Source organism: Lynx rufus, unplaced genomic scaffold (assembly GCF_022079265.1).
Source record: "Lynx rufus isolate CCGP_SWC_20201006 ecotype Redwood Valley unplaced genomic scaffold, mLynRuf1.p SCAF_16, whole genome shotgun sequence".
Lineage (NCBI taxonomy): Eukaryota > Metazoa > Chordata > Mammalia > Carnivora > Felidae > Lynx > Lynx rufus.
This window is the reverse complement of record NW_025814830.1, coordinates 29,116,776-29,129,040: the sequence shown is the minus strand read 5'-3', so window position 1 is coordinate 29,129,040 and position 12,265 is coordinate 29,116,776. Positions and strand designations below refer to the sequence as shown.

General features: G+C 55.2%; 1 protein-coding gene across 1 annotated transcript in view; it reads right to left on the bottom strand.

Annotated features, from left to right (window-relative positions):
- Window positions 1-3,787: 3,787 nt before the first annotated feature.
- SLC6A2 (solute carrier family 6 member 2) overlaps window positions 3,788-12,265 on the bottom strand; it is a 45,180-nt gene continuing 36,702 nt past the window's right edge. The window contains exons 7-14 of the mRNA XM_047079211.1: window positions 10,903-11,027; window positions 10,041-10,153; window positions 8,793-8,921; window positions 8,193-8,292; window positions 6,518-6,618; window positions 5,904-6,071; window positions 4,411-4,482; window positions 3,788-3,811 (exon numbers count right to left, since the gene is read on the bottom strand). Of these exons, the coding sequence (XP_046935167.1) occupies window positions 3,788-3,811; window positions 4,411-4,482; window positions 5,904-6,071; window positions 6,518-6,618; window positions 8,193-8,292; window positions 8,793-8,921; window positions 10,041-10,153; window positions 10,903-11,027 (832 nt within the window). The remainder of the gene's footprint in view (window positions 3,812-4,410; window positions 4,483-5,903; window positions 6,072-6,517; window positions 6,619-8,192; window positions 8,293-8,792; window positions 8,922-10,040; window positions 10,154-10,902; window positions 11,028-12,265) is intronic.

The window sequence follows — 12,265 nt, the reverse complement described above, 5'->3', positions numbered from 1 at the left end:
AGACACACGGCACAGGAAATCTCCTTTATTATTCTGTACACTGATTTTTCCATGAAGAGAACAGCTTTTAAAATAAATCCACACCAGACACAGACACCTGCATGACATGGGAACAGTCCGTGACACAGAGAGGGCACCACTGGGACAATCCTTATTTACACAGAAGTGGAGAAACAGAGGGCTGAGGGCGGGTACCCCAAAAGCAACTTCACGTTGACCAGTGTTTCGGTGCTTTCTGACGTGGCGGCAATAAATATGCTGATACCCACACAGCTGTGGATCCTGGGACTCACCGGGGCCTCACATGTTACCCTCAAGATCTTGAGCACAAGTGGGTTGGATTGATTTATTTATTTTTAAATACCAAGTGTTTCTGGCACCAGTGGAAGAAATACTGGAGAAGGAGGAACTACTGAATGTCCAGAAAAATCAAAGTTCTGGAGGCCAGAAACCTGACATTTCTCTACTCAGTAGGTTATTGGCCACCAGATCATTCTGGAAAGACTCACAGCCAGCGAGGTGCTTCCCTCATTGTAAATTTAGCACAAGTACGTTGTCGTGGAGACCGGAACATTTTTTAACTGGATGGGACCTTTGATGGTCTGATCTGACCCTTGCTTTTCGGCTTCTGAAGCCGAAGCCCAGAGAGATGAAGAGACCCCTCCCTAGGAACCCCGCTGGGCAGCGGTAGACCCAGATCCCTGCAGACTCTGAAAGCTGTGCTGTTTCTACGCGCTTCCTCTCTGTTCTCCATCCCATGGCTTTCAAAGGAAGTAAACATACGAAACGAGCTCCGTGGGCTTCTTTGCTAGGAAATGACGTCTTTGGTAAAGAGTGCTTCGGTCTCACATCACCAGGGCCGCCATATGGATCATACGGCCAGAGACAGCCTCCCCCCCACCGGGCAGGGGCGCCCTCTGAGAATTAAGGCAGCTTTGGGGACCTTTACTCAGCAGGAAATTGGCAAGAGTTGGTGGCTCCCTTCTCCTTTGTCTCATCTGCATCTAGAATGACGATCCACTGACGGGTGGTCGCGAAATGACTAGACATCCAGTAGATGTGAAGGCGATGGTCTTAAACGGAGAGTTTACATTTCATGGAAAATAATAATTCTTTAAAAACCCGGTAAAATAGCAAAAGTGTCATATACAGTACACAGGAACACCCTTACCTCGGGTAACCTCTGCTATCAAAAAAAGGCCACAAAAAAGAAGTCAAACGTTACTCAGGATAAAGCACATACTCCTCCTCCGTTAAGTGTGGGTGGAAGGTGAGTCCAGAAGGCCTGCCAGCACCTCCATGAGAACTTCCAAGGGCTTCCTGGGGCCCCCATCCCCCCCCGGGGGGCCCGGGCTCGGGGCCAGACCCCCCTCACCCCAAGCTCAGGAGCCGACTCCCGAAACAAGGCAGCACCATGGCGTTGGTTTGGTGTTGGGTCAGCTAGCACCGCATCTCTGATTCACCCTCAGGACAGATGCCTGGAGGCAGAAGGGCCACATGCAGATGGAAAGAGAAAACTGCAGGTTCGTGCCCCGCTGTTCCCCAGAGTGACTGAGTCCATCAAAAAGGGGACAGCTGTGAACAAATGACGCCCTCTCCCCTCTTCCCTTCTTCCAATACATTGCTCTTTTGCTAAGAAACACTCCCTGGCCACTTGACTGGGTTTTGTTTATTTTTTAACGACAGCCCTGGGTGGGGTAAACCATAGTGTGCTGGGGATTTCAAAGTGCTCTGGGCTAAGAGGCACGGGATCCGACTTGAGGGTCTGACTGGATCCCTTAGGAGCTGAGAAAACTTGAACAAGAGCGGCCGAAATACTGAGCCTTGGTGTTCCCACCTGGGAAATGGGACAGCCCTGCAATCCTTGCTGGGAAGATGGGAGGTGACGGGGATGAAGGGACTTTGTGTAAAACGACTAGAACACCTAGGGAGGAGTTACTCTTCACGGGAGGATTTGAAGTCGCTTACGGGACCAGATCCCACCTGTGATGGGTCGCCCTTCCCTCATCTCCCTCGCCCCCACCTTATTGTTCAGCTCCGTTGGATGCCCTGAGGCCCCGCCTTCCACAGCAGTCCAAGACACCTGCCACTTGGGCTTAGCCTTTGAACTGGCCTTTTTACATAAAAATATCAGAAGTCTTCTGATTCTCCCACTTTTCTCCAAAAAATGACCCAAGGACACTGACTTAGTAGGGAAACCTCAGGACCTTCAGAGAGAAGACCACCTCCCTGCCCCACCACTCCCCCCCCGCCCCCAACATAACCCTCTTCCACAAACTGCATGATTGATTGATCGGGCTCAGGGACACCCCAGTCTTATGCAAAGTACCTTCTGGATGTGAATCTTCCTACACTCCCAGTATGAGCAGCCTATTTATTTATTTATTTATGGCCCAAGATTCCTCAGTAGGGGCTTCCTCAGTCACAACAAGAACCTCTGAATCTAGATTTCCAAGGAAGGCATAAGAGACTCAAACCATAAACAGAAACCCCAAATAGATGCCACCAACTTCCCAAACTACAAATCTGTTCTCTGAGCTGAAACGCACCACCACCACCACCACCACCACCAGAGGGCGCCACTTGCAAATGTGTATCAGAAGTCAACCTGCAAATTCTCTAAAACCATCATCCTGCTCCATCAGCTCAGAATATTGTCCCCTCGACTGACTTGAATGACCAGGTTGCTATCTGCTTGGCTCCACCATGCCCTCAGATGCCAAGTTAAGACCATCAGGAGAGACAAAGGGAGTTTTCAGGGCCAACTCCCCACCACTTGAGAGCCCTGGTCTGTGCTGGGTGGGATTCCCAGGGAAGACCTTTGCAGGTGTCTGCGGACAACAGATAAACAAACAGCCTATCAGGATGCCCTTGGGCATCCACCTGTCCCTGTGAGGACGGCAGAGAATTCCGTAGTACAGACACACTTCTGGCCTCGCTGGGTTCCTGTCCCAAGTCCCCCAGAAAGATCTCAGAAGCCACAGATGGGTTTCTGGGCCCCATGTGCCCGACAGACCAAGCCCTGCACGTGGCCTCTATGAGCTCCTCTGGTACTTCTGCAAAACCTCCTCACTGCGGCTCATCTACATTTTGCCTCGTGACACCCATGGCTCTGGACCCTCTGACCACCAGAAGCTGGAAGAATGTTCCAGAACACGCACAAATCAGATTCAGCTTAGCCAGAGTGAAAACTAACCATGAAGGATTCTTCTCACAAGCCTCCAAAGCATCTATCCAGACTGATGACCGGAACAAACCAAGCCACGCTCCCTGATCAAGGTTCAGACACCAGAATGCTGACTGGGTGGCAAGAGAGAGAGAGGATCCCCTGCCCCAGACGCAGCCGGCCTTTTTGTTTGTGTTCGGTTTTATGGTATCTGGCCAAAAGCGACATCCTCTCTCTGATTTGGCGGGCGGGATTTCTCCTGTGGCCCCAAAGCACAGCAAAGGTAGTGGTGAATTCTGCCCGAGCCGTGGATGGAGCTCAGCTTGGGCCAGATCCCAGGGTGGGTGAGGCTTTCCCAAAGCAAAAGGGGCTCGATGGAAGTCACTTTTCCTGTTCCCTCCCCTCCTCCTCCCCCTCCAGACTTTCCAATCCAAGCTCAAAGCCTCCGGGCCAGATGAACAGAAGGTGAATAAAAACGAGGTCACTAAATCATTTGTAACTGGGGAAAGAGGGGTAGGGATGGAGAGAACATCTTTCGGGAGAGGAGTCCCAAGACTGTGTCCGGGGTGGCAGCAAAGCCTTGGACCTGGACGTCGGCACGGCAGGGTCCCTCCTTGGGGCTCAGATGGCCAGCCAGTGCTGCAGCTGCAGAGGAAGATGGCAGGGTCGTGATGCCAAGGCCAGAGGCGGGTGGGGACGAGAGGACCCGGGGCCCAGAAGGACAGCGGAAGCACGGGGAGGCAGAGAACACGGCCCCTCCCTCCAAAGACCCCGGAGAACGTGCAGGCTGACTCCCTAACCGTCACTTGGGTCCAGAAAGGGCGAGGAAGCCTCGCAAAGTGGCACAGCAAGTCTGAAGCAGGGGGCTCACCAGGACCCTCCCCCAGCCCCCAACCCCCAGGGTTTTAAAGTTAAAGGACTTAGGTCATCCTGTGGCTCATCCTGCGAGATAAGAGATCCCCAGCCTAGGGTGACAACTTACAGAGAGGAAATAAAGCTTCGGAAAGACTGGACGTGTGGTTTCCCAGGACCAAGGAGCAGAGGGGCAGCTGGAAGCTAGTAGAAGCAGGGGACAGGCCCCTCTCCGCCATTCCTGACACCACACCCCTGGGACGATAGCCCCACAGCTGCTCAGGGTTTTGTAGCATGTGGTATGTGCAGCCAGCATACAGTGGGGGGGCAGCTAGGGCCCCCCGCCCGGAACGGTCCGGCCTCCCGCCCAGAGCGGTCCGGCCTGCACCTACTTGGAACTGCCTGACATCCCTCTGGGCCACCAGGTGATGCTCGTTCTCCGGGGTGATGCCATAGGCCAGCCTCTGTGAGAAGACGGGGAGGGGGAGGAGGCCTCAGCCGGGCCCAGGGGCACCTCCCGGGAGCCCAGACACAGGCCACCTGCTATCTGGCCCTGAAGTCCCACAAGGACAGCGTGTGAGGTCCACACAAGACACACTGTCCTTGTTTGTGGCCTGGGTCGGTTCACGCGGACTCATTGGTCTAGTCCGTGTTTATGGGGTCGACTACTGTGGTCAGACACGAGGTGAGGCCCTGCGGCTGCAGAGCTCAAGGAGACGCACACGGTCTGTGCTTTGGGGAACACACACGCACAGGGGCAATTTTGAAACCACAACTGAAGTGTTGCAGAGGACAGGCTCGGAGCACAACGAGGGCCCAGAAGATGGAGTGGCGTTGCTGGGGATCAGGGCAGGCCCTCCCTGGGGTGCAGACACAGGGCGGGGACTCAGGAAGGCATCTGGATCAATGACTGATCCTGCAAGGTGGGACGCCCTCCCTGCTCCCACAGTGTGACAAATAAAAAGCGCAAAGCAGATCGTGGTTCTCAGGCCCAGGATGCGCTGACCGAGCACAGACCCTCCCGGTGACCCGGAGGCTCCTGGATGTGGGATTTCAAGGACAGGAAACATGTCACAAGGAGCCGGGGGAGGGGACAGACAAGCCCGGCCTGGGACCCTCTTCCCCCAGCCCTGTGTGGCCCGCTTCCTGATGCCCTCATTTGTCTGTCTGTCCCCCTCATTAGAATGTGAGCTCTGGGGAGTTTCATCTGGTGCCCAGCGGACTGCTGGGGCCTTGTAGACTCACACCAAATAGCTGGAAAGTCAGGGCATGAAGGGATGAAGGAATGAAACTTCATCTTCTGAAGTAAGGACATTAGGAAAAGACCGTCACCATTATTTATGAAAGAAAAGGCCTATCAACGAAATAGGACAGACATAATTTCAGAGTGAGGGCACTCTTCCCTCAACCTTTCTCCGCGCACATGCACACACAACGCGTACAAGTAAGAGAGGAAGGTGTCGGGTTCAGGAAGGAGGCAGGTAAAAGCTTTGATGACCAGATCACAGTGAGCTCAGATTGGGAGAGTGGGGGCATCTGGGACACGACAGACCTGAGTGTCACCTCCTCACATAAACACCGGTAGGGACTGACTGCAGTCAGAGCACGTGTGCACCCGACACAGACATAACAGTGGGCAGCAAGCCTTGAACGTGTCCTCTGTGCCCGGCACTGTGCTGAGCGCTTCCTGTGTCTTCTCAAGATCCATAGCGCTAACCCCAGGGTACCAGTGTGGAAACTGGGGGCGGGGGGCGGGAAACGACCTGGCCGTGGTGGCGGCTCTGGGGTCCGTGTCCTCGTGTCTGTCCTCTCCCGTCGCATCGGGGATGACCGGGGACATCCCTCCCGTCCTGTCCCCCACACCGCCTGGTGGCCCCAAGCTTACCTCCCGAAGGGAGCCCCGCGTGCTGAAGAACTTGTAGATGCTGTAGGCAGGCACCAGGACCATGGAGGACAGCGCGATGCCCCATCCAACCCAGTTGGCCCAGAGCGGGAAGATGTAGTCATCGTAGGTGAGTGGCTTGAAGTTGACGACACTCATCACCACCACAAACTGTGGGACAGCGGGCAGTGGGAAGGGACAGGAGGAGGGACGTGAAGACAGAGCAGGACGGGGAGCCATGGGGAGAGGACAGAGGAAGCGGGTGGGAGAGAGGCAGTGGAAGATCCGTGGGAAGTGAGGGGCCAGGGGACGGAGACAAGAAAGAAAGAGAAAAAGAGAAAGGAGGTAGAGAAGGAGGAAGAATTCATTCAGCAAGCAAATGATGACCAAAGGGGACAAAGGGAGCCAGAAACAGAGAAAAGGAGTGGCAAGGTGACCCTGGAGCTGGGCCGAGTGGTGGTGCCACGGCGGGGCTGAGTGTCCTGAGTGTCCCGTCTGCATAACCCGGGCTCTGCTCCCCAGAACCTCCACCCGCAAAGCAAAGATCCCCACGCCCCGCCCCCCCAGCCCAGACACAGCCCCCTCTCCCCAGGAAGGCCGGGCCACGCGGTACGCACCAGGAGGAAGGCGGGGCTCACGAACTTCCAGCACAGTCTCCAGTACAGGCCTGGCTTGAACCCCATCATCTGCTGGATGTCGTTGCTGAACCTGTCCACACCTGTGCACACACAGGGCAGGCTGTTACACCGGTCCCTGAGGAGCGCTGGGCCGCCCCCTGCTGCCCTCCCCTGAGAGTCAGGCTGCCCAGGGGGCAGCGGGGCAAGGCTCGGACACGCTGGCACTTAGGAGCCCCGGGCGCCGGCAGTGGCTGGCGAAGAACAGGGAAGAAGAGACACCCAGCAAGTGCCATTTGTGACAACACGGACGGGCCTAGAGGTCACCACGTCCGCCACAGAGACACAAAGGCCATATGACTTCGCTTCTATGTGGAATCTAAAACACAAACCAAAGGAACAAAGTAAAAAAGAAACAAAGAAAAAAACACACACACTCTCGAATACACTGGTGGTTGCTGGAGGGGAGCCAGGCGGGAAAGGGATACAAGACACAGACAGAAGGGATTAAGAGGTTCAAACTTCCAGTTAGAAAATAAGTCAGTCATGAACGCAGGGAAGATAATGAACAGTACTGTAGTGCCATTGTTTGGTGACAGATGGTGACTGTACTTCTCCTGGGGAGCACTGAGTAATGGACAGGGGTGTCCAATCACGATGCCTTGCACCTGAAACTAATGTAACACTGTGTGTCGACTGTATTGCAGTTAAAAAGTTAAGAAAAACAGTATCACCTTTTATGTGCCATTCTGATTTGTTTTTCAGGGGGAACACAGTGCTCCGGGAGCAGAGGGGACTTGCTCCAGGTAACACAGCCAGGGCGGCCTGGCTCCCAAGCCTGCCACTTTGCCCTGTTCCCTGTCTTTTAGAACAGTGATGATGGGGGTACCTGGGTGGCTCAGTCGGTTAAGCTTCCGACTTTGGCTCAGGTCATGATCTCACGGTTCGAGCCCTGAGTCGGGCTCCATGCTGACAGCTGGGAGCCTGGAACCTGCTTCGGATTCTGTGTCTTCCTCTCTCTCTTCCCCTCCCCTGTCCACACTCTGTCTGTCTCTCTCTCTCTCTCTCTGTCTCTCTCAAAAGTAAACATTAAAAAAAAAAAACAAACAGTGATGAAAGAGTCCAGACTCACGTGAATTAACTCTTTGATGCGACACGTGGGGAAAAAAGAAAACAGAACACATTTGACAGTTTGTAACGCTTTCTCCCCATTCAGCTCCAGAATAAGGTCATCAGAGAAACAGTAAGACACTCGGTTATATCTGAATTTCAGAAAGATAACGGGAGAGATTTTGGTTTAACTCCATCCCATGCAATATTTGGGACATACTTAACAGTAAATCAATTACCAATTACTCATTGCTTATCTGAAATTCAAGTTTAACTGGGCGTCTTGTATTCTGTTTGCTAAATGCGGCGATCTCACTCTAGAATGAATTGCACGGCTTGGGGATCAGCAGCTCCCTGAGTCCCTTGCTAAAAGCTGGCACTGGGTGCCCCTGGGGGGCTTTCCTTTCCGTTAAAAGGAATTCATGCAAAGATGAGCTGGGGGCTGGAAGACCTATTCCCTGACAAGCTACTTGCTCGACTCTGGAATCAGGCCGTGGCCGTGCTGGAAAAGGAGAGCCCCTTTGCCTCTGCGGGTGGGGGTGAGGCTTTTCCAGGGCCCTGCTCGTACCATAAAACCAGGAGACTCCGATGGCTTCCATGAGCACGGCAAACAGAATGGAGGTCCCCGCCGCAAAGGTGTCCAGCAGGGTCAGCACGTATATCCCGCCCTGGGCACGGAGAGACAAAGCCTGAGGCCATCCCGGCCAGAAATGGCCCACTGACCGTCGCATCCATCCCAACTCACCTGCCCCCTGTCCCGCTGGCTCAGAACCCTGTTTGAGAAGGCAGGTGACAGGGTTGTTTGTGGTTCTACTGTCTCCATGTAGCCTATTTGCTTTCTACTGCAGGTCTTCTGTAGTCCCTGGCCTGAGGGTGGGTATTTCAGCCAGGAAATGTAACAGGGCTTTCACAGGGACTTTGGCTGCCCCTCACACAAACAAGCAGTTGAAAGAGTCGCCTGGAATTCTCCAGGCTCAGAGGCGGGAGACTGAGGACACTGGGGGGTTAGCCCCAGGGGATCGGGCTGCAGGGCTGAGGTCCCGCCTCCCTTCCCCGCTGAGCTCACCCTGGCCCTCCCCACCCCAGCTCCAAGGCCCTCCAGCTGCCCGACTGGATTGAAATGCAGCCTCCAGAGCTCCAAGTGACCCAGGGCCCAGCCCCTCCTCACCTTGGTTATGCAGAACAGGGCCAGAAGGAAGGTTCCAAAGGTGACACCAAATGTGAAGAGTTTCCGGTGTCTCTTCAGGACCTGGAAGTCGTCCGCCAGGCCTGTGATGACGGCCTCCATGCCTCCCATCTGCACGGAGCCAGGCAGGGCGAGGAGCACGGATGAGAGACTGCCCGCACCTGGGTCCCAGGCCCCAACTCCCTGGCACCTCCCGAAGCCCAGGGGACACGGGCACCCTGGTGGCGGCCTTGCCTTCCTCCTCATCCTCCCCCCACTCTGCCCTGTCCTCAACCAAACTCAGAACTCCCAAACTATGTGGGGGAGCCTGGAAAGTTAACTCCTGTGCCCTCTGATCACAGGTACCTGTCTCCGGTCCCACGCAGTTGGCCTGAGCCGGTACTGACTAGCCCAGGAAGAGGGCAGGGGGTAAAATGCCAAACTGCTCATGCATGGAATCTACCTGCATATAAGCAGAGGGCTTTCTGGAAACAACCACCAAAAGAGCGTTTCTGGTGGCTGGAACTTGAGGCAGCGGTTTCTGACAAGGATTTTTCACGCCAGACTCTCAAAGTCAGAAAGGGTCTCATACGAGTAATAATCATGTGCTCACTCCAGTGATCCCCCAAGCCTGGGATGGCAGATAAGAGGTGCACACGCTGTCACTCTCTACCTATACGTGTCCCCTGTCCCCTCGGCAGACGGTGTTAATCAAAATCAGTTTTCCTTCCTACGAGCCTGGAAGCAGCCTCAGAATCCTTCTCAACACACTTCCCTACGCAGAGACTTCTTGCAAATTTCCAGGCGTGACGTACGGAAGGTGGACACAGACATAAAGAGGTCCGTAAATCTAATCTTGCATATGGGTTAACAAAAAAGAAACTAATGAGACTCAAAGTGTTCTGTCGGCCATTGGTGATGAAATATAATGGGAAGGGTGCTTGGTTAGAGAAGAAAAGTTCCATCCGGGCCCCCTCCGAATTCAGCTCCCCTAGGTGTGAGAGGAGGGCGCCCGGCTGGCTCCGAGGAGGTCTCTTCTGGTGTGAATTCTGTGATGCCACCATGTTTCTACTGGGTCTTAACTTTGGCCTAAGTCTTGCCCTTTTTTTGAGTGAGGGCTTGTCTGCATTTAATTAGGGCTTTCTGGAAACAACCGGTAACCAAGCGGGGACATCAGGCTGAGTAGTTGGGGGATGGGGAGGGTCAGGCCCGGCGTGTGTGCGGTGGGGTACCCCGAGCAGGGTCACTCACCGAGCTGTCAATTCCCAGAGCCAGAAGCATGATGAAGAACACGACAGCCCAGAATGTGGATCCCGACAGGGTGGAAATGGCTTCTGGGTACAGGATGAAAACCAGGCCGGCTCCTGTAAGAAACACCGAGGACCTCGTCAGCGGCTGGGCCCGCTGGTCGGAGATGCCGATGGGACAAGGGTAGCTGAGGCCGTCAGCCCAGCCAGCCCCGCGGAACTTGGCCAGTCACCTGAGGCAGAGCAACCAAGGGTCTGCGGGTGACAGGAGAAGCTGGACCCAGCTCGTAGTTTGTCATGGTTCCGGGGAGGTTGACCTCAAACAGCCAGGCCAGAGAGCAGCGCCTCGCCCGGGCAGCTCCAGGCTCCAGGCCATGAGGCCCATCCCCGCACACCCTCGGGGAGCCTCCTACCCTGAAAAGTTTGTGGTCCTCGGGGTCCATTAGAGTTCCCTCCCGGGCCTCAACCTCTTTGTGGCCATAAGACTACGAGAAATAGTAGGGAAGGCCAGTCTCCAGAGTCGGACAGCTCAGGGCTTGAACACTAGCACCACTGCTCACTAGCTGGGTGACCTTGGGCAGCTCACACAGCCTGAGTCTCAGTTTTCTCACCTGTAAAGTGGGCCGATTAACACTTTACCACCCACGGCGGTGTGAGAACTAATGAAGGGCTGTCAAGCGCTCAGCTTCAAAATCGATCCTGCCTAGCCTGACTCAGGGAAGGTTCCGTTACATAAGCAGGGGCCAGGGCTGCCGGGAACTCCCAACTGACAGCCTCAGAGGCAGCTGGAAGATTTGGAAGCCTCCACGCCCAGCCCTCTCGTTCCCACAGCCCCCGCCCTTCGTGGGCTGTGTCCGCCCACCCACCTTCGGTGGCAACGTCCTCAATGTTGACCTTGTGTTCATGGGCCATGTAACCAAGGATGGAGAAGATGGCGAACCCAGAGATGAAGCTGGTGACACAGTTGATGGTGCTGGTGAGCAGGGCGTCCCTGGGGGAGAGAAGCGCCGTTCATTCACGTCACCCGATGCCCCACCTGCTCCCTGAGCCCCGCACTGGCTACGCAATGGCTGCTTCAAATGCCAACCCCCCCCCCGAGTTTCCCTGCCGCCACAGGGACCCCGGCGTCCCAGCGGGTCAGGACGTGCAGGTTCAGGAGACGGACTGACAGCTTTTGGATGAAACACCTTGGGACCAGGGGCTGGTAGCAAGCTCTTGTTGGGGAATCACATGCCGCCTTCCACTTCCACCAACTGTCTGTAGCTCCCCCGTGCTGCTCAACTTCAAGGCCTTCAAGAGCTTCATTGAGATGCCCCAACCTTGGGGCACCCTAGGTGGCTCAGTCGGTCAAGCGTCCGACTCTTGACTTCGGCTCAAGTCATGATCTCGTGGTTTGTGGGTTCGAGCCCCGCGTCGGGCTCTGCACTGACGCTATGGAGCCGGCTTAGGATTCTCTCTGTCCCCCCCCCGCCCCTCCCCCTGCATGTGCTCTCTCTCTCTCTCTCTCTACCAAAATAAATAAATAAGCTTCAAAAAAAAGTGACCCAACCTTCCTGCCTGCCTTCCTTTCCATGATGCAGTCTTAGGACAAAACATACCAGTCGACTTGCTGGCCCACGAACACAGCACCTCCCTGGCTTCGCTCAGGCGTCTCCCCACCACGCGTGCCCTCCACTCTGTGTCCCTCCGTCACAATCCCCAGCCATCTTGCAAGGCTCACCTCACACTCCCCTCCATGCTCCTGCCGACCACCCCACTTCCCTGGCCCGCCTACAGCCTGCCCGCTGGCATGCATCCATCCCACTTTGTCACGCACCAGAGGATGGTGTGCTTCTGTCTTTTAGAAAAATGTTTACTTATTTATTTTTGAGAGAGAAAGAGCTCGAGCAGGGGAGGAGCAGAGACAGAGGGGGAGAGAGGGAACCCCAAGCAGCAGCCGAGATTGAGAGTCGGACACTTAACTGACTGAGCCACACAGGCGTCTCTTTTATTTTTTTAATGTTTATTCATTTGAGGGGGAGAGTGAGTGTGCAGGGGAGGGGCAGAGAGAGAGGGAGAGAGAGAATCCCAAGCAGGCTCCACACTGTCGGTGATGTTTAACCGACTGAGCCACCCAGGTGCCCCAGTGTGATTCTGTCTTAAGCCTTCGCCGGGTGATGGGACCCAGCCCAATTTGTGCCCAAGTCCGAGACTGTCACGGCACTGGGCCCAGGGGAGGCAATGTTAACT